Source organism: Harmonia axyridis, chromosome X (assembly GCF_914767665.1).
Source record: "Harmonia axyridis chromosome X, icHarAxyr1.1, whole genome shotgun sequence".
Lineage (NCBI taxonomy): Eukaryota > Metazoa > Arthropoda > Insecta > Coleoptera > Coccinellidae > Harmonia > Harmonia axyridis.
Window position 1 is genome coordinate 10,146,620 of NC_059508.1, and position 21,366 is coordinate 10,167,985.

The following is a 21,366-nucleotide window of genomic DNA, read 5'->3' on the forward strand; positions in this document are numbered from 1 at the left end:
CTGTTATATTATGTATATAAAAACTTCATACCGTGAATACCACAGATCTAACAACATATTTTTTCGAAGATATCAATGGATTTTAAACTGATTTGATATGTAACTCATGAAAAATTTCCGTCAGAAAGTGGAGAAATTTTATCTTTTTTTCGAAAACCTGAGATTCCAATATGTTAAGACACTATTAAATCGTTGGAAACAGGAAAATGTCACAGATTACTAGTTAGTCTGTGAAAATGTTATCCAATCAATGACAGTCAGCAGCACAGAACACTACCCCACGAGATTACCATTTTTAATTTTCTGGACTCCTACTCATTCAAGGCATTTTAATAATTTCTACTGCCTTTCGTTATCCTTGATTTATTCCAAAGGATTTATACAGATACGTTTTATCCCCTGAATCTGGATTTATGGGTCTTTTAATAATTAACGGACATGATATTCAGAAAAACTAAACCATAGAAAAGAATATTTATAGTTGAAGAGCACTAGCCAGTTCATTAACATTTGATTTTTTTTATTATGAAAATAACCTCCCAAAATATGTAGGTTGCGATAATCAAAAGGGCAAGAGGAAATGTCAGAAGTCAAGGAAATCCCTGGATGTATGTTAGCATAAAGAAAAATTTCGTTCAAATAAAACCCAAAACGTAGATAATTTTTACTGGTAATTTGAATAAAATGGATTTAGCAAAATCATTTTTTAATCAAAGAGATCATGATGGTTATGTTGACAAGGAGGGTCATAATGTAAGAATACTGATATTTGACTGGAAATATTTGTCTCATTTCTAATTGTTGTAGAAACGAGAGCTACAATTAGCAATAGATGATTTAACTGAAACTTCTGTTGAACATTTCTCAGAATCTTTGAGTTTAAATGATTCTCAAGTACCAAGTCCTGGTGGTCCTTTTTCAGCTCTTATTCCAAGTATGTGGCCTCAAGATCTGCTGGCTAAATCGGCAGTTCCAGATGATCCAAATTCTCAACCAGAATACAGGTAGTTGATTTTTTCATTTGTTTTGGATACATTTTTGGAATATTTTTTTTTAGATTTGATGAATTTGGGTTTAGAGTAGATGAAGAAGATGGCCCAGAACAGAGTTCTAAAAAACTCCTTGGCATTCCATTTGTAGAAGACCCTCAGCATAGGTATTGATGATAACTATTTTGATGTTCTTCTAATAACATATGTTTGTACTTAGATTGAGGTGGGTGGCTCATTTGGAATTTTCTCATAATAAGGAAGTTTCTGAGTTAACTTGGGATAAGGTGGAATTAAGACTCCCTAGAACTGATAAATTATGCACAATGATCAAGTCAGGTATTATAAAATTATTATTATTGTTTGAGTGATAGTCTTGTGAGGACATATGAGCTTATTTCTCAATGTCTTATAGGAATTCCACATTCACTAAGATCCCAAATATGGGTTCGAATATCAGGAGCTCTAGAAAAAAAACAACATTCAGAACTGAGTTATAAAGAAATTGTGAAAATGTCTAGCAGTGACTCTCTCATGACGTCTAAACAAATTGAGAAAGATTTACTTCATGTTATGCCAACAAATGCCTGTTTTAGTCATTCTAATAGCACTGGAGTTTCAAGGCTTCGAAGAATATTAAGAGGAATTGCTTGGTTGTACCCAGAAATTGGGTAAATACATATTTGACATCTTGAAATATGTATAAGAAACATGTTTTTTTGCAGGTACTGTCAAGGCACTGGTATGATAACAGCAAGTTTATTACTACTTTTAGAAGAAGAGGATGTTTTTTGGATAATGGTTACAATAGTTGAAGATCTCTTACCTGCCTCTTATTATAGTTCAACATTGTTAGGTTAATTGCTAATACTATGCATGTCAATTTCAAATTTACATCTGTTGTATTTTTAGGTGTGCAAGCTGATCAGCGTGTTCTACGAAATCTTATATCTAATTATCTACCAGATTTGGACGAAAAATTGAAAACACATGATATCGAACTATCTTTGATAACTCTGAACTGGTTTCTTACATTATTTGCCAATGTTGTTCATATGAAAATATTATTGAGAATTTGGGATTTATTCTTTTTTAATGGTTCAATAATTTTGTTCCAAATAAGTTTAGGAATGTTAAAAATGAAAGAGCAACATATCAAAGAGCTTGAAAATTCTGCTGAAATTTTTAACGTTCTTTCTTCCATACCAGTAGAGATAGACGATGTTGAGCAACTTTTGGAGGTAATATTCATATCACATTTTTTTTAAAGTTTTCTCATTTAATAAAATGTCATTACCCTTCAACAGGTTTCATTGACACTCACTGCATCTTTGAATGAGGTCATGGTTGAAACTTATAGAAGGAGACATTTGGCATATTTGATGGCAGATCAAGGAACTTTAGTGGGAAATCCTGAAGCACTCCCAAATCTGCCAAAGCAACATTTATCGAGGTAATGTAATATTTTTGCCTTCAAGAGGTCCAATAAAAAATACTGTCCCATTTATTGACAGGATAATACACACTCAGTTTGAAAATATGCTTGAAAATTACTTTGAGAATCTGAACAGATTTATTTTTCCTGTAAAAAGGTCATGGAAAAATGTCCAAGTTTATGTGCTCCATAAACATTACTAAATCTTATGAAAGGACTTAAGAAATCTGTCAAATGGTCATCTAATGTTTCCTCTTGATCTTTTATGTCTAGTGAATTTTTCATCTACCATAATTTTTTAGGCGCCAAGTGAAAAAAAATAAATCTATGATACAAATGCTTCTATTCAATGAAGATAATGAGAATGATATAAAATCGAAAAATATCAAACAGACTGAAATACTAGTTGACCTAAGGGAAGCTGTACTACAGGTACTCTATAAAATGTGCTCTAGTTCGATATTACTAATGTATTTTTCAAGATAACTAGATATTTTTTGCAAATGGATCCTAAACTAAGTGCAGAAATATCACTAGGAGCCGACTACTCAATGGAATCTCATGCTGCAGATCATTCAAATTACATTAATGTTTCAAAAAATAGGAAACGTAGAGCTAAAGCTTTGCTGGGTAGGTCAAACTGCGTATTTACTCAAGCTCACTCCTCCAAATACCTTATTCTTTTAGATTTTGAGCGACACGATGACGATGAATTAGGTTTTAGAAAAAATGATATCATTACTCTCATCAGTCAGAAAGATGAACACTGTTGGATAGGAGAATTAAATGGTTTACGAGGTGATTATATTCTTCACAGTTGTTGCGTTGAATGCTTAATGATAAAATGATTCAGGTTGGTTTCCTGCTAAATTCGTCCAGCTTTTAGACGAGAGAAGTAAACAGTATAGTTCAGCAGGGGATGATAGCATATCAGAAACTATCACCGATTTGGTTCGGGGGACTTTATGCCCCGTTATAAAACAAGTCCTTGAGCATGGAATGAAAAAACCAATTTTTTTAGGTAAAATTTCATTAATTGGATCCAATGTATAAATTCTCAAAATTTTATCGAGTACTAGGAATCAAGGGTGAAAATTCTTGCTTTATGTTGTAATTTCAATGGCTTTATGTGAAATTTAGGTCTGAGATATATTCTACATTTAGGAGGTCCTTGCCATCCATGGCTATTCATCGAAGAATGTGCAACGAAAGAAGTGGAGAAAGATTTCAATTCAGTGTATAGTAGGCTAGTGCTATGCAAGACCTATAGATTAGACGAAGATGGCAAAGTGTTAACACCGGAGGAGTTGTTATATCGATGCGTTCAAGCAGTTAATTTGACTCACGACAATGCACATGCACAAATGGACGTTAAGTTGAGGTCTTTGATATGTATGGGCCTAAATGAACAGGTTCTACACTTGTGGTTGGAAGTCTTATGTTCCAGTAGCGAAGTTGTTCAAAAATGGTGAGATCATAAATATTCATGTCTCTATTAATTATGAAATAATTTGAGTTCACGATTAGAGAAAAAAAAAATAAGGCTGTGCCTAAACTGGCTATAGGAAACAGTAATAAAGCCTACAACAGGCTTTAATAATTCTGAAAAAAGTACCTCCTCGAGCGGAACTCGAACCCTCAACCTCCGAATAACTAGTTCGACGCTCCACTTTCCTCGATGGCTTAGTGAAATGAGCGTCGAACTAGTTATTCGGAGGTTGCGGGTTCGAGTCCCGCTCGAGGAAGTACTTTTTTCAGAATTGAAAATTTGTCTGAATGCCATGAAATTAAATTCATTCATCAATTTTCTTTTTGTTTCAGGTATCATCCTTGGTCCTTTGTCTATAGCCCTGGATGGGTGCAGATCAAGTGTGATCTTAGAATTCTTTCACAACTTTCCTTCAATCTGAATCCCAATTGGGAGCTTCCAGTGAAAAAAGAAAATAACAACCAACCATTGAAAGATGGAGTAAGGGATATGCTAGTTAAACATCATCTTTTCAGTTGGGACATATAAACAATAATATCAAGGAAAAACATTCCTTAATCTATTCCAAACGATTTGGACTGCTTGATTTGAAATTAGTCTTAATAATCATTTATATCTGGATGAAGTTAAAACTTGATTTTCACACTAGTTCATCTTATCACACAACATTTTTGTGAATCTTAAATCTCAATTGGTCTAATTTTTGCCTGTATTCCTCTACCTCAAATTTACATAAACACGGCTAAGTTGATTATTGTTAGACAAGCTGAAGAACTATAAGAAATATTCCGTTAATGAATTTATAATGATTTAAGGTGAAGTTCAGAAAACTTACTATGTTTTTGCTAGATTTTGCTGTACAGAAAATAAATACTTATTTATATCTCAAGGTATGATCACCTAAAACCTGTCATGTTTACATTAACTCAGTTTTTAGACATATACATGTATATATCATAATGATCAGTTTTTGGAATATGCATAAAGTATTGTGTAAGTTATTTATTTTGTTAATACCTGAAGAAATTAGTATATTTAATAAACCTAATCTTTTATTGTTTTCTACAAAATCTATTTTCACCTTTCCTGAAAAGTCTCGCAGCCCTAACATATTGAATCAAATGAAAAAAAAAAGGATGTACAATTCAAATAAATTTATTTAAATCTAGAGGAACATTCAATACAAAAATTTATAATAAACATAACTTAACATATAAAGAAACGAATACTAGCTTTAAGTCTAAACATTTTTAAATATCAAAGTCAGTCAAAACATTTTTAAATATCACAATTTTTATAACTCCACCCCTAATGCCTCTGGTAGGGTAGCAGTACAAGGTCCAGGAAAGTAAAACCTAAAATTCCAAGAAAAATAGTAGTAACCAGTCCAAGTAATCAGCATTTACCCAGTCTGCACACTTTGAGGGGAATTCTATATTTTTTAAAAGACAAGACAGATTTTTTATCACTACTCGAGCAATTTTATTTGAACATTTCCATTAGGAGGACATGGAAGCATGCAACAAACGAAAACAGTCTCTTACTTGAATGCTTCTGAAGTACGACATTCATTTATGTTGAATTCTGCAACTGGAACACACTTTGCTTTGATGGTTTGAACAAATATTGGGTGTGCCATGAAAGAAGTGCCAATCACAATAATGAGATGGCTTTCTTCAACCAAACGCCCTGAAAGTATATAAAACATACTGAAAACAATTCATATTTTTTCATTAAGTTAAAGAACTTTGGACACATGTTTTCAAGTCTTACGATATTCTTCCATAATCTCAGGATCAAGATATTCTCCAAACCAGACAATGAAAGGTCTCAACAGAGAATTACACTTGATACATTTTGGTAAGTCTTCCACCTTGACGATTGGTAGTTCTTTTTGTAAACTTTCAGAACTTCTAAGAACAAATTTTTAAAAATTTGATAAGTTTCATAAAATGAAAGTGAAATCCTTTACCCTAGTCCTCTTAAGGCTTCACATATAGGTACATCCAAATTTTCATAAACATAGCTGCATTTGGTACATTTCACTTTTCTGAGTGTACCATGTAGTTCAATCACCTTCTTGGAACCAGCTTTGTGATGAAGTCCATCCACATTTTGGGTAATTATGGAAAATTTCCGTTTTTCTCTAATACATTTTTCCTCATATTTGGCTAAAGCCAAATGCGCCTATGGATAATTTAGTAAAAGAAGCATGGTATAATTAAGATGTTAAATACGAACCTTGTTAGGCTCGGCATTGAATGCTACTTCCCTCCTATAACTATAAAACTGCCATACAAGAGATGGAAAATTCGCAAAGGCATTTGGGGTTGCTAGCGTTTTCGCATTATAAGTTCTCCATAAACCAACAGATCCTCGAAATACTGGTATACCTGATTCAGCAGATATTCCGGCTCCAGTTAGAACAACTATTTTTTGGGCGTCGTCTGCCACTTTACGAAATAAAGCATAATTGCTTATGAATTTTATATTTTTTTTGTTTTTTCTGGGCATTTTGAATAATTCAATAATGAAATTCGAAGAAAACATGAAATTGAAATAGGTTATGTCTATAAAAACAAAAAAGCCACAAGAACAAGTGGTAGGAGTTTTCTATGATTTTAAATTTTTTCTACAATTTTTTCAATCAATCAATCAATTCAAGATTGAGGTTAAAGTTCAACAAGGTCTCGTTTGTTTTGACACATCTATGACCTGGACAATTTGGAGGTTATATTTGACATTTTTTGAAATAAAATTAAGATTTATGAATCTATTCTTGATGTGGTTCATGATAATATAGTTTAATCTCAATGGATAATGAAAATTTAGATTACCATTCTTGTGATAATTCGCATATAGATATCAACGAGTTGAGTAAGGAATTTAATGCTGAAGAATTTGCCAAAAGTCTTCTACCAAAAAGTGATAATTATGAATCAGGTCAGGGTTCTATTCAATTCTCCAGTGCACAATATTTGAATTATTATTTCAGAAGAAACGTTCTATGGAGATTTTTTGGATGATCTGGAAAAAAAGATTGAGAGTGGCCAAATTCCGTCTGTTACACCTAACAATTTTGACAATTTTCGTACTTGGTCAAATATAAAATTCAAGCAAGTATGTAGCAGAGTTTACTATTATTTCTTTTCATAACAACATTTTTTCAGAAACAAGTTCCTTTAATTACAAAGAAGACGATAACTGACAACTCTGCTAATGTTACTGAACCCGAAGTAGTAAAATATCAAACAGAAGGTAAAAGACCTGAATAACACAATTAATAGAATGAAAAAATATTGCAATGGATTGTCATAATACTCATAAAAGAATCAATTGATTTATACAAAAAAAATTTTTAGTTCCAATGGAAAACATTGAGGGCAGGAATATAAAAAGCATTTTGAATAATTTTTTAAATGAAGAAAAAAAATCTAAAGATCTCATTTCAAACTTGAAATTCAACCATGATCCTGTGGATTTACCGCTTATTCAATCTGCTAATAAGAAGGTATTCATTGGAAAAATATTGCTGTACTCATTAAAAGGTTAAGTTTTTTAGATTTTATTATATTGATGCCTATGAAAAACTTTTTGGAGGAGAAGCAACAGTATATTTGTTTGGTAAAACTTATTGTCATCACTGTGGATCTTATAAATCCTGTTGTGCAGTTGTGAGTCCTCTTCAAAGAAAACTCTTTGTGTTACCAAGGCAATGTGTAAGATTTCATTTCAATTCAATGTAATGATTTTATAATAGTGATTTCCTAAGATTACAGATGAAAATGGAGAGAATATCCCAGATAGGGCAACTTCAGTTATAGACGAATTCTATAACCTTGCTCTGAAGCCTTTGAATATAAAAAAATTTAATTATAGATTCATTAAAAAGAAGATTTTGGGGGAATCATTTTTTCCAGCCGAAAAAATTTTATTAGAAATTGAGTACTCTGTAAATGAATATTTTTCAGAATGTTTTCCATGATAAAATAAATTGTTTCTAGGCTTATTATCCTGCCGTTGAAAGCAAATTACAAGGATCAACATTTTCCAAAATTTTTGGTGCAAAAAATAATTGTTTTGAAAATTTTTTGTTGGATAAATGTATAAGAGGTCCTTGTTGGCTGGATATTTCCAACTCAAAAAAGGCTGTTAAAGCAAAGACTTGGTGTTATTTTGAAGTATCATGTTCAACAGAAGATATATCATTATGTGAAAGTATTAATAAATCATCAAGTCCACCTTTAACACTTCTATCATACCATATTAGAAGTGTTAACCAAAGTAACAATATTGCTCTTTTGTCTTGGGCTGTGAATTTCAATTATGAAATTTGGAAAGAAAATTCTACTGTTATAGAAGAACAAACTTATTGTGGTGAGTATTCAAAGAAATGATTAGTGATATCACTTAATAATTTACAAGTAAAATTATGCCTTGAAGTTCTGAGGGCAAGTACTTCATTTATTAAACTTGATTCAAAATTACTCATTTTACGGAAAATTTTAATTTTTCCAAGTGGGTTGACATATTAAAAATTGTACTGTGGTGTAGGTAGAATCTCAAATCATTTATTCATCATGTTTCTGAGTTGAAAGAACCAGTTGGATATACTAATGATTCCAAAGGCTTATTTAACTAATGTAGTAGTGTTTTTCTTTGAATGAAAAAACTTAATCTTACAGTCTGCATTAAAATTGTTCTGTTTCTTTTTAGCCTTGACTTTTGTCGGTTGTAATGTAGGCGAGTTTGAACTACCTGAAATTTCCAATGGTTTAAGGAGGACTAAAATTCAAAAACTGAATTCTGAAAAAGATATGTTGATATATTTTTTGAGGGAATTCAACAAAATAGACCCTGACATTGTAGTTGGTTATGATATTGAAAATAAAGATTTTCATAAGTTTATTGATCGCTTAGAATCACTACAAATCGAAGATTGTAATAAATTGGGAAAGTTTAAAGTTTTATCAGCCAACTCGGAATTAAGGAGATATTTATTTAGTGGCCGACTTTTATGTGATCTGAGATATTTAGCCAAAGAATTTTCCCTTTCCAGAAACTATGAATTGAATGAGTTGTATGAAAAATTTCTTAATATAAATAAAGAACAGAGATGGGCGCCAGAATTAGAAGAAACATGTTTTTTAAGTGGGAAAATGGAAACAAAAAAGTTTTTAGAAATTCTCTTTATTTCTTTAACTGAACCTTTACATATGCTTAAGTTGGTTTCAAAAACTAATATTATTCCTCTTTCTGTGAAACTTACGCAGATATGCGGTAATGTGTTATCCCAAACCTTCAATGCAAGTATAACTGATAGATGCGAATACTTGCTATTACATGCATTCCATGAACAAAATTTCATACCACCCAATAAAAAGTACAAAAAGAAAACAATAGACATAGAGGAAGATGAAATATTGTTAGGCGGTTTAGTTCTAGAACCCCAAGTTGGATTCTATAATAATTATATATTGCTGATGGATTTTGAATCTTTATACCCTAGCATTATCCATGAATATAATATATGCATATCTCATAATGGGGCTGATAATTCAAATAGTACTGATCCACCTTCAGGGATATTACCAAAACTGATGGGCTATTTCATACAAGAAAGGAGAATGGTTAAGGATAAAATGAAAAGTTTAAATAATGATTCCACTATTTTTTACCGTTATCAAATTTATCAGACTGCTTTAAAGTTGTCTGCTAACAGCATATATGGTTGTTTAGGTTACCATAACTTTCGTTTTAATGCTCTATCAGTTGCTCAGAAGGTTACAGCACAAGGTCGAAAAATTTTGGGCAATACTGCCTCTCTACTTGAGAATGAAGGATATGATATTATCTATGGAGATACCGATAGCTTGATGGTAAATACACATAGTATAGACTTGGGATATGTGAAAGAAGTTGGTCGAAGAATAGAAGAAATGGTAAATGCCAATTTTTCTTCAATAAAACTAAGGATTGACTCGATATTCAAGAAGTTATTGATGATCGCGAAAAAGAAATATGCGGGTATTGCTGTAGTCCATGACAATGATGTGAGAATTCTTAAAGGTTTAGATATAATAAGATATGATTGGCCTGATTGCGTTTGCGAAATTGGAAAAATTGTCATAGATATAATATTAAGCGATGATACTCTTTTTGAAAAACATACAAAAATAAAGGAGCTACTAAGACAAACAAAAACAAAATTGTCGAAAAACGACATTCCTATAGAAACATTGGTAATGACTAAATACTTAACGCAAGATCCATTGAGTTATTCCCAAGAAACAAGTTTACCCCATGTGCAAGTAGCTCGGAGATGTAACGAGAAATGTCTTTTTGATTTCAAGATTGGTGATGCCGTATCCTTCGTAATGTGTTGTGATAAGCAGGGAACTTTCTCCCGAAAAGCTTATCATTTGAAGGAATTGAAATGCATGAATGATTGGATTATTGATGGTTCATATTACTTACGAAAACAAGTACTACCATTTGTATCAAAGATTTGTTCGTCTATTGCACTGAATAATTGGGAAATTGAACAGTGTTTAGGCAAGGAAAATCAACCTCCAAAAAATAAACAACTTAAATTTAATGAAAAGAAATTCGAAAGGAGAAATCCATTTATTTTCAATTGTCCAAAATGTGGTGAACTAAACACAATTGATACAAATGATAATCAAGAAATTTTGGATAAATGCCAGAATGTACAATGTGATTTTTGTCCTTTAGATAATCTCAGTTATCTGAAAAATATGTTGGTAGTAACTATTAACGGCTACATACAAAAATACTATAAATGTGAATTGAAGTGTACTAATGTGAATTGTACATTCAGAACATTTAGGATACCACTATGCTATTCAAAAGAAAATAACAGTTGTACTGTTTGCACTAAAGGAGCAATGGTCCAAGTATTCAATGAATGTGATCTGTTTCTTCAATTGGCATATTTTAAATATATTTTCAGAAGTGCATTATGTAAGTTCCATGTAGTTTTTTGAACCGTTTAACATAATACATTTAAATTTTATAATACAATTTCATTTTTGAATATATCTGTTTAAAACAATTTACATTCATTTCTTTCAGGTTCCACTTTCAATGAACAGAAAAAAGTCGCCTGCAATTCTTTACTACAATCAATTCAGTATTACGAAGAGCTTTCTGGTTTTCTCTCAGTTGATTTAACAAAAATTTTCATTAATTTATAATGGCAGTTATCAAAATCATAAGGCAACTGGAAAAATAGAATTAGTTCAATGTTTTGAACCTTCCTGTTTAGCTTCTACTTTTTGAATGCTTGCAGGTATTATTACATATATTGTGCTAGAACAAAAAATTTTACAAATTCAGTTAATTTATTTAATTGTTACTTTTCCATATTTGTATAGTACCATTATATATTATATGAATTTTTATTTTATAAATGTTTTCATTTTTACATTTTCACAATTTCCATTGAATATTTAACATTGTCTTTGTTTATTGGTAGTTGAGAAACATAATTTTGGATGAAACTCCAACCGTTTCGAAGAAGATTTGTTTTGAAATTTTCACTCAAAACGTTTTTTGTCAGCTTGACTACAAGACAGGGATACAATTTGGTACCTTAATTGAAAAAAAACGCTCTTTAACATATTTCCTTCAAAATATATTTCAAAGTAATTAAGTTTTGAATGTGTTAAGTGATTATTAAAATTATAAGTTTTTAATTTTTCTCTTTTACAGATAAAATTATAAAATTAGTTACAAAAGAAACATGAGAGATGCTAATTTACAATTCTGGTGTTATTCTAAATGAACTTACCTTTATTGCTATTGACATAAATTGTAAGTATTGCATTATTTGAGGAATGGTTTACAAATCAAATGGGGCGTTAACAATTTATTATGCGTATTTTATTGTAAATGCCTCTTTTATTACATTAACATTATAACAAGTGAATGATTATTGTTTATTAATAGTCAATAGGTGTTCCAAGCAATTTGTGCCGAAACACAGATAGGCAGTGCTATACGGTATGTATTCTTATGTTAGAACTATTTGTAACAACTTTATATTACAATTGATAACTATTAGCACGTTGGCTTACACACAAGTAGATAGCTGTTGATGAAAAATAATGTTCCCTATTAAACGAATGTGAAAGTTTCAACAATAGTAAAATAGTGGAAGACCTTTCATAATATACACTAATAATTTCCTAGGAATTTCAATATACAGCAGTAAAAATGAAATAAAGTGTGTGATTTGCTGCTACCTTATAAGATACCTATATAATATTTCAGGATTATTAACGTGCCTATAGTGATCATATTACTGTACATATTTATAATCATTAAATTACCTGTGGTATGAAGTATTTACTAATGATTGCACACATTCATGTGTTTGAGCAATATATTGATTACTGTACCTCGATATAACACCCAATTGAACAACTTAGGCCATCCAAAGTATATTATAAGTTGATTTAAATAGCACCTTGGCAAATATCAATTTACATGAAACACGTAATACTCCAGAAACTATTTATTACCTGAGGTTGAAAATATTGCATCGCATTTCACTCTTTGTTAGAAAGAATATTTGAATTTAGGAATTATTAATTGCTTTTCAAGAGCCGTTATTTTGTTATTCTTATGCATGGCGAATTCAGTTTTCTCAACAAACTGGTTTTGAAAAATTATTTGATATGTTATACAATTTCAAAACCAATCAAACCATGGATATATTTGAATTTGTTATACTAGGAGGATGAGGCATTAGCTGTAAAGTAACTCATTGATGTTTCTTATAGACGTTGGTATTTTTTAAGCTAAAATGAATTGGCTATAATTACAAATTATTATGTATAAAATGTATAAGAGATAAAAAGTTATTATTTTCATATGCAAAATCTATTCTATGCAAGCATAACATTCAATTTTTCATACTGACATGTATTAGCTGACCACTCTTGATTTTGATCTCTTAATATTGAGTGCAAAAGTAATCGCTCATATAAATATACGTATTTTATTAAAAATTGCACTCTGTTCATTGGAAAAAAACTGTTTGAAAAAACCTAAGATTATCGTTACGTTTAGTTACAATTTCGGATTAATTTATTATTGAGCAATTTAACATATAGCGTATTTCTATTATTCACAAATTCATCTACTCTGCAATTTATTGTTAAAATTAGCTCGCATCATAAAATCTGAGAAATTTTTCAGGAGTTTCCAGTAGAAAGTAACTTTGTACAAATGGAAGACCGGAAATTCTAGAAAAAGGCAAATGTCTCTTATGAAATCCACTGGATTATGAAATGTATGTTCTATGTTCAGTTATGAACTTATTAACGAATGCTACATAAAAGACTCTCTTTACTTTTGGTGGATACCCTGAGTAAGCTGAACATCAAAGTGGACCAAAAGGCCGCACAAACTATATTAACAATTAAACAGTCAACATTTTTTTTTACTACACTCCGTAAAAATTGTTCATCGAGAATGGTTAAAGCAGCAGCTTCATCGCAGTGTCGATTTGGGTCAGTTTTTCCCAATTGCAACAACAAACAGATAAAATTATTGCGGTAGGCATATCACATGGACTCTATTATTGTTCATACGAATGGAACGCACACCAAACCAAAGTAATTACACGAACAACGAATTTTCTCAGATTTTCGATGGACTTTCGTACACAAAATCGGAACAAACAGAAATATCATTTATACATTCTTGCAAACTCGTTCAATATTGGCACTTGGCAATTTTATTAGCAACCACGAATCAGTGAGTGCTTAGCTTGGTGAAAACAGGCACAAATCGCTTGAATATATCAACAGTGAAGACAAATGAACTCAGCTAGTGAGAGATTTGGCACGCCTTTAAACAATGTTTATGTTGTAATGCTGAGGATTATTCGAAGGAGTTGAACATTTTAGGGATTTTTAACTGTGCTCTAGTCGTTTTTTCAACTGACGTTCCAGTTTGAGTTTGATATATTGCTGATAACTAAGTGCTATGAAATATTGGTGTTTCTTCTCATCTTGTGTCGATGATATTCGATTTTTTTAATATTGGGATGGCATGGCTTACAAACATTTGAATAACATCGACAGAAGATGCCCACGGCAGTATTAGAATGGCAAAAACGTCGAGCGACTAGACCACGGCTAAAAAGCCCCGAATGTCCCATATCTGTTGAATGTTTATTGTTATCGGACTGTTGAACAAAAAGGTGAATGAGTTAATGTTAATTTCGATGTTGGCCTAAATGCTTTCTTACATTTATATTATCTACGTTATTTAAATAAATTAATTGATGGTGAAGTTCTGTAATGTACAGGTTGGTGTTTGAGCTGTAGGCTTCGGCGTCGTTTATGGACGAATGTAGAGCTGGTGCAAGAGGCACTTACGCATGTACTTAGCACCAGTTCACTATACGATGCAGCACGTTACTGTATAACACTGCCTAGTCTCATTCAATCTGAATGGACCCAATCTACTCTAAACTAAATATAGACAGTGTTAATATTTCCGTTTTCTCGGGAGAACCGCGGCCTCTATGGTTACGTTTGCCGTTTTTTCGGGAAGGTTTGGAATAAGGCTGCGAAGCTCCCAAGTCATCTTGTATTGAGCTACGGATTCTGGTCTTCATGGGTATCTTGACCGAACCTTTCGGAGACATATCCTCTACACCTCCCTCTTCGATTGTCACTTTTGCGATTTTTTAAGGAACAAAATGATGAAAAACACTCGCGTCGACGTAACGTGATCTTACGGTTTCTATATATAGCATGTCCGGTCTGTTATTGAACAGTCACTATATGCCATCGAATTTGTAGGCCTTTGCGATATAACGCTTGGAAGCCACGTGATTTGAAAGATCGATGCAGATGACTTTTCTACTTACCGCGATAGATTTCTATTATTTTATCTTGATCGACGTATTCGAAAATATGAGGTGCGTCCATTAATATACCGATTGTACCGGCCGTGGTAACAAGAAAAAACATGTACAGCTGGAGTCTATCGATTACCATCGCCACGTACTTCCAGTCCTCTCTTGTCTGAAAGAAAAAAAAACATTCTGAGAAAACAAGATCAACATATCGCAACTAGGGAATCCAATCCCGCACCAAAATATCAATCTCGCAAATCCGCTGGATAAAAATTATACACTGTGCAAAAAAATTAACGCTCATTCTGAAAATTTCAATTTTAATGAAAGTTAACTTTACATTGACTTTATAACTTATTTTTTATGTTCTTTCGGGAAGGTTTTGAACGAAACAAGACACATTAAATGGAAGAAAAATTCAGGATTACACCCAATCTTATGTGAAATAAGAGAAATAAACAATTTTTAAAATACTGGAATGCTGATAAGTGATTTAATACTCGGTATTTCCACCCCTTGCGTTAATTACAGCTCTGCAACGACGGTTCATACTCAAAATGAGTGATCTTAAAATGTTCTGATCTAATCCTACCCAGATTTCTCTGAGTTGGATTCCTAAGTCATTAAGAGTAGCTGGATGATTTTCTGAACTTCTCAGCCTTCTATTAAGGTTGTCCCAAACCTGCTCAATCGGATTGAGATCTGGACTTCTTGCTGGCCATTCCATTCGAGAGACTTCAAACTCTTCAAGGTACTCCTGAACGATGCGCGCACGATGGGGTCTGGCATTATCGTCCATAAAAATGAAATTTTCACCAATGTATGGGGCAAATGGCACTACATGATCTTCAAGAATGTTCCTTATATACCTATCAGCATTCATAGCTCCATTATCAACGACCACTAGGTCTGTGCGAGCAGTCAAAGATAATCCACCCCATACCATAATCGATCCTCCCCCGAAACCAGTAGTATTCAGGAAATTGCACTGAGCATATCTTTCATGTGAACGTCTGTATACAAGGGAACGTCGATCACAATGGTAGAGGCAGAATCTAGACTCATCTGTGAAGAGAATTCTTTCCCAATCAGCCTCTTCCCAATGGATATGCTCTCTCGCAAAATCCAAACGCGCCCTTCGATGGGCTGGGGTGAGAGCTGGGCCTCTTGCCGCGACACGAGGCCTTAAATCATATTCCCTGAGGCGATTTCTTATTGTCTGAGTGCTAATTTGCACCCCATGAGCTTGCTCAAGCTGATTTCGAAGGAGGCCGAGCGGTTGCAAACCGTTGTCTCAACTGAGAAACTCTCAAGTAACGTTCTTGAATGGCAGTTGTTACCCGTGGTCTACCCTGTCCTGGTCTTCGGACAATCATACCTGTCTCCCTGAATGGCTGCAACATTCTGGACACACTTGTATGGGAAACTCCAAACCTTTCTGCAATTCTTGTGTATGTCCACCCTTCTTCTCGCAAAACTACCGCTTGGACACGTTCCTCTTGGGTCAAATTGCGTGTTTCGCGTTGCATAGTGATCGAGTGTAGAAAATCAAACGAAAGAAAAACTATTAATCACTAGAATTGATCGAGAACAACTGATTTCAGAATGGAGCCAATACATTCAAAATCTGATAATCTCATCTTTTTTTATTCCTGCTGGGAAAAAACATCTGTATTGAAGAAAAAAGTTTCAAGTGGATAACATATGCATGCATAATTCTGATAAAAATAATCATCATTGAGAACACCTTCAGTTGTAGAATAAATTTGAGATTTCCAAAATGTGCGTTAATTTTTTTGCGCAGTGTAAATCTAGCGGATACGCAAGAATGCGGGATTGTACTCCACCTATTAAAAATTGCTCATAAGAAGGTCTTATGCTATTAAAAACATACTATAGTATAAAAGTGTTTATTTCATGACAACAGAGCTGTCAAGCCGCAGGTAAGCTCGAAAATCTGCTGACAAGTGCTGTCTCATAGTTTTTCCAACTTGCAACCATTTTTTATTCAAAATTGAGCGTTTGTGATTGGTGGAAATTAAGTCGAGGGTCGGAGTTGTAAACAGCTTCCAAGTATCTACCCGTACCCTATTACGTCTTCATTCAAAAAATGTCATCGCAACACATCAATAATTTCGAATATTACATTTTTTTGAATCTCCAACATTTTGTCAACCACCAGATGTAATGAACCCGAGAAAGATAAAATTCCTATGAAAACTTGAATTTTCCAACAGAATTCCATCAAAAACAGATGTGAAGTATTGAGATTCCGGCATTTCATAGTTGCGCATGCTAAATGCCTAATCTTTATCTGAAAGAGTTCAATTTTGTATGGGATCATCTACGACCCAAATTGATTACCAATGGCCAATTCCATCAAAATAGGATTAGAATTTAGGATGTTGAGGCTGCTATAAGGATGTGCGGACACACATACAGACACGTAACCAAAGTTCAAGCTGACCTGAAAGTTATTTCGCGGGAGGAAAGTCCAAAATCGAACACCACAACGTACTAACGGTTCAGAATGAAAACTTACTTGAATGTAGAGGTCTTCATTACGTAGATGTTCTGCAATAAACTCCACAGCTTCTGTGGCCTTGGAAGCTTCTGGCGACAACAGTATGGAATCTGAGCTTTCACTTTCCCTCCTGCAACTTTCAGCTCCAACACTAGGACCTAGGTCTGAATTCATCTTTCTGTTTATTTTGCAGTTGGGATGATGAAGATCAGACAGTTCCATAACGTCTACTTTGCTTTGTGACTCGATAGAACTGCGGAGAATTCGAATATTATCAAGGATTGATTCATAATTATTACTATTCTGTAATTTCTACAACGATCAGGAAGAAGATGAGCTTCAGAACGCATTGGAAAGGTCAACACGCTCTGTATTGGAGGTGTATAAGGTAGGAACCAATGAGTAGCTATCAGTGTTTCTTTCATAAATTTTTTCCAGGAGAATAAAGGGCCAGGATCAGTCAGTTTCTGGTGTTCTAGAAGACTCATGGAAAGGTATTGTAAATTATATCATAACTGATATTTGCATTGACTCAAATTCAAAAAGTGACCAGAATCGGTTGAGAGTCCATCTAACATTAAATTAATAGTAGATTCCTACTGCCAGACCAACTCGATTATCACCTCAAGCAAGCAGGTGGCGCGAAAAACCATAATCGATAAAATCCCGACAATTTCCAATCTACATACTTTAATCTGACCCTGGCATTTCTGTAAATTTACGATGTTCAAAACAGATTCCTACATTTTCCTAAGTTCAACCCGACGTCAACAGATGGCGCGGAAAACAATGTTTGAGAGTTGCCTATCTATTTTATACCTTAATCTATACAACAAACGTTACACATTATTGTGGCGACTCCCTATAAACATTGATTGAGAAATTCTGGCCAAATTATATTTATTTGATTAATGCTACATAACTTCCACCTTGCTTTAAGACTCGATATAACTGCGAAGAATTCGAATATTATCAAGGGTTTTTCAAATTCAAATTTATTTATCACAATATATAATATACAATATTTTAAAATACATAAGAGTCCGATCAGAAACGTATGACCTAAACAAACTTGTATTTCATTCACTCCCATCAACAAAGATTAACAAAAAAATATTTGCTACATTAAAAAATTAATATAATCCAAAACAACAGTCCTATAACTTATAAATAAGAAAATAAGTCCGATCAGAAACGTATGACCTAAACAAACGTGTATTTCATTCACTCCGATCAACAAAGATTAACAAAACAATATTCGCTACATTAAAAAATTAATTCAATCCAAAACAACAGTCCTATAACTTATAAATAAGAAAATAAGTTCTCTAGAGCAGTCATAGTCAACCTTACAAACTGTTCATTCTTGCAGGCCGCAGTAATTTACCTACTTGTAAAAGTAGCCTAAGTCCTTTCCTAAGCTCTACTAGGAACTTTTTTTTTTGTAACAAATTTTATCAAATGGTTTATGCGTCAAAGCGTAACTGACAAGCAGATTACGTTTTTTCGCTTTTGTATTATTAGTAGGGAAGTGCGAAAATAAAAATATACGGGGTGTTAGGGAAGCGCTCCCGAAAACGAAAACAGGGGATACTATTGACGATTTTAAGAAAATTGGACAAATTTTTTTATCGCAATTTTTATTTTGCTAGGTACCATGATTTCTAAACTCTTTTATTAACATAATTCATGCAATAATGCTAATAAGAGGTTTTGAAAATCATGGTACTGGCCAGAAAAAAAATTACCTAATATGACAATTCAACTATATAATCGGCTGAAAAAACGCACCCAAGAATACATAGAAACGAAAACTACAAGAGCAAAAAACGTGAGATAAGGCATTCTCGCTAAGAAGATTAGGTATAGGTAGTATCATAGTATGTATAAAGAATCCATTGTTTATAAGTAATAGTGTTCTGTGTGTGCGGAATAAGGAAGAAAACAAAGGTGAAATAAACAAAGGAGTAAATATTGATTCCGTTATTTTTGCGTAATTTCAAAACCTTATTTGTGAAAAATGCCGTGGCTCGGGCCGCATAAAAAGGGCCAAAGGGCCGCACGTTGAGTATGGCTGCTCTAGAGGCTGCCAATATAAACTAACACATATTCTCAAATACAGAGTAAAATATAACAGAAGTTTTCACAATGTAAGATTTAAGTTTTCTTTTATCTTTTCTGTTCTTTATATTTAGAGTCATTTTCATCTCAAGTGGAAGAAGGCAATATAGTTTTGGTCCGTAATAAGATAAACTGTGCTGTAAATGTGTTCTATACTCTTGGGACTATTATATATATTTATTTTTGTACACTTCTTGTATTATGACCATGTTCAACGATGCTTTGTTTCTTTTTAAATTGGTTTATTAAAGTTTCATAAATTTGGGATTGATTCATAATTATTACTATTCTGTAATTTATAGAACGATCAGAAAGAAGATGAGCTTCAGAACGCATTGGAAAGGTCAACACGCTGTGTATTGGAGGTGTATAAGGTAGGAACCATTGAGTAGCTATCAGCGTTTCTTTCATAAATTATTTCCAGGAAAATAAGGGGCTAGAAGCAGTCAATTACTGGCGGTCTTGAAGACATATGGAAAGGTGTTGGAAACTTAATCATAACTGATATTTGTATAGACTAAAATTCAAAATATGACCAGAATCGGGTGAGAATCCATCTAACATTATGTTAATAGAAGGTTCCTACTGCCAGACCTACTCGATTGTCACATGAAGCAAGCAGGTAGCTCGAAAAATCATAATCGATAAAATAGCTACATATTTTAATCTGTAGGTTAGTCCTGGCGTTCTGTAAACTTACGATGTCCAAAACAGATTCCTACTTCTTCCGAAGTTTAACCCAACTTCAACAGATGGCGCGGAAAATATGTTTTGAGAGTTGCCTTACACCTTAATCTACGCAACAAACGTTGCACAGAAAGCATGAACGATTGAGTAGCTCTCTGTGTTTCTTTCATACATTTTTTCCAGGAAAATAAAGGGCTAGGATCAGTCAGTTTCTGGCAGTCTTGAAGACTTATGGAAAGGGGTTGGAAACTATATCATAACTTATATTTGTATGGACTCAAATTCAAAAAATGACCAGAATCGGTTGAGAGTCCATCTAACATTATGTTAATAAATAGAAGATACCTACTGCCCGACCCACTTGATTATCACCTCAAGCAAGCATGTAGCGCGTAGCGCGAAAAATAATAAATCGATGAAATAGCTACAGTTTCCAATCTACATATTTTAATCTATAGGTTAGTCTGACCCTGGCTTTCCTGTAAACTTATGATATTCGAAACTGATTCCTACTTTTTTCGAAGTTCAACCCAACTGCAACAGATGGCGCGGAAAACTATGTTTTGAAAATTGTCTATTTTACACCTTAATCTATGCAACAAACGTTGTACAGCATTGTAGCGACTCCCTTTAAACATCGCGACAGTTTCCAATCAATAACTTTAATATGTAGGTTAGTCAGACCTGGCAGTCCTGTAAACTTTCGATGTTCAAACCAGATTTCTACTTTTACCGAAGTTCAATCCAACGTCAATAGATGGCTTGGAAACATTGATTGAAAGTTTCCTATCAATTTTACACCTTAATCTATGCAACAAACGATGCACCGCATTGTGGCGACTCCCTATAAACATTGATTGAGAAAGTCTGGCCTACTTATATTATATATAACATCAATCAAGTTTATATTGTACCAAACGCACTGGGAGGGGGACAAAACACAAAGTTTTTAAAAATTCAGTTTTTAGATCGTACATATACATATACATATCTTCTCTATAGCTGAATTGATGAAAATGATGAAGTTTACCTTATGTGTTTTGGGATATCTGTGGGCGAACCATAAGGATTTGGTGGAACACCCATGCCAGGCATCTCCATCATCCATCTTAGCCTTGTTTTTCGCGGCCTCTTCATCAATAACAGTGTGGGTAAATAATTTAAGAAAACAGAACGAATCCAGGAAGGCATTCTGTGAATAAACGATTTTACACATAAAATGTT

The 21,366-nt window shown here is 33.2% G+C and overlaps 4 protein-coding genes across 15 annotated transcripts in view; 2 read left to right on the forward strand and 2 right to left on the reverse strand.

Annotated features, from left to right (window-relative positions):
- Positions 1 to 470: 470 nt before the first annotated feature.
- Positions 471 to 4,973, forward strand: LOC123686005 (small G protein signaling modulator 3 homolog). Its single transcript, XM_045625912.1, has 14 exons — positions 471 to 753; positions 808 to 1,004; positions 1,058 to 1,156; positions 1,210 to 1,328; positions 1,405 to 1,660; positions 1,715 to 1,845; positions 1,902 to 2,230; positions 2,297 to 2,442; positions 2,727 to 2,856; positions 2,907 to 3,054; positions 3,112 to 3,222; positions 3,278 to 3,445; positions 3,589 to 3,892; positions 4,246 to 4,973. The coding sequence occupies exons 1-14, from the start codon at positions 685 to 687 to the stop codon at positions 4,439 to 4,441; spliced, it is 2,403 nt and encodes an 800-aa protein (XP_045481868.1). The 5' UTR covers positions 471 to 684; the 3' UTR covers positions 4,442 to 4,973.
- Positions 4,974 to 5,052: 79 nt separating this feature from the next.
- LOC123685637 (NAD-dependent protein deacylase sirtuin-5, mitochondrial-like) lies at positions 5,053 to 6,575 on the reverse strand. 5 transcript variants are annotated; one of them, XR_006748342.1, is made up of 5 exons: positions 6,155 to 6,574; positions 5,886 to 6,100; positions 5,687 to 5,826; positions 5,458 to 5,622; positions 5,053 to 5,268 (listed from the first exon to the last, which is right to left on the reverse strand). XR_006748342.1 is itself a non-coding variant. In XM_045625397.1 (5 exons), the coding sequence occupies exons 1-5, from the start codon at positions 6,461 to 6,463 to the stop codon at positions 5,309 to 5,311; spliced, it is 846 nt and encodes a 281-aa protein (XP_045481353.1). In that variant the 5' UTR covers positions 6,464 to 6,575; the 3' UTR covers positions 5,053 to 5,308. The 5 variants fall into 5 exon arrangements, 3 of the variants coding, with proteins under 3 accessions (XP_045481353.1, XP_045481352.1, XP_045481354.1); XR_006748343.1 differs by having other exon boundaries at positions 5,053 to 5,345; XM_045625397.1 differs by having other exon boundaries at positions 5,053 to 5,345; positions 5,458 to 5,602; positions 6,155 to 6,575.
- Positions 6,576 to 6,580: 5 nt separating this feature from the next.
- Positions 6,581 to 20,535, forward strand: LOC123685635 (DNA polymerase alpha catalytic subunit-like). Of its 8 annotated transcripts, XR_006748336.1 has the most exons (16): positions 6,581 to 6,856; positions 6,909 to 7,033; positions 7,084 to 7,171; positions 7,276 to 7,424; positions 7,468 to 7,632; positions 7,686 to 7,865; positions 7,918 to 8,290; positions 8,630 to 10,897; positions 11,009 to 11,225; positions 11,648 to 11,749; positions 11,885 to 11,938; positions 17,528 to 17,722; positions 17,773 to 17,828; positions 19,758 to 19,829; positions 19,880 to 20,077; positions 20,129 to 20,535. XR_006748336.1 is itself a non-coding variant. In XM_045625393.1 (9 exons), exons 1-9 carry the CDS (start codon positions 6,727 to 6,729, stop codon positions 11,128 to 11,130), a joined length of 3,600 nt encoding a protein of 1,199 aa, XP_045481349.1. In that variant the 5' UTR covers positions 6,581 to 6,726; the 3' UTR covers positions 11,131 to 11,337. The 8 variants fall into 8 exon arrangements, 1 of the variants encoding a protein (XP_045481349.1); XR_006748335.1 differs by having other exon boundaries at positions 11,648 to 11,938; XR_006748337.1 differs by lacking the exon at positions 11,885 to 11,938.
- LOC123685636 (acetylcholine receptor subunit beta-like 1) overlaps positions 11,797 to 21,366 on the reverse strand; it is a 31,745-nt gene continuing 22,175 nt past the window's right edge. Inside the window, exons 8-10 of the mRNA XM_045625394.1 lie at positions 21,173 to 21,334; positions 17,353 to 17,587; positions 11,797 to 14,979 (exon numbers count right to left, since the gene is read on the reverse strand). Coding sequence (XP_045481350.1) covers positions 14,815 to 14,979; positions 17,353 to 17,587; positions 21,173 to 21,334 — 562 coding nt within the window. The 3' untranslated portion in view covers positions 11,797 to 14,814. The remainder of the gene's footprint in view (positions 14,980 to 17,352; positions 17,588 to 21,172; positions 21,335 to 21,366) is intronic.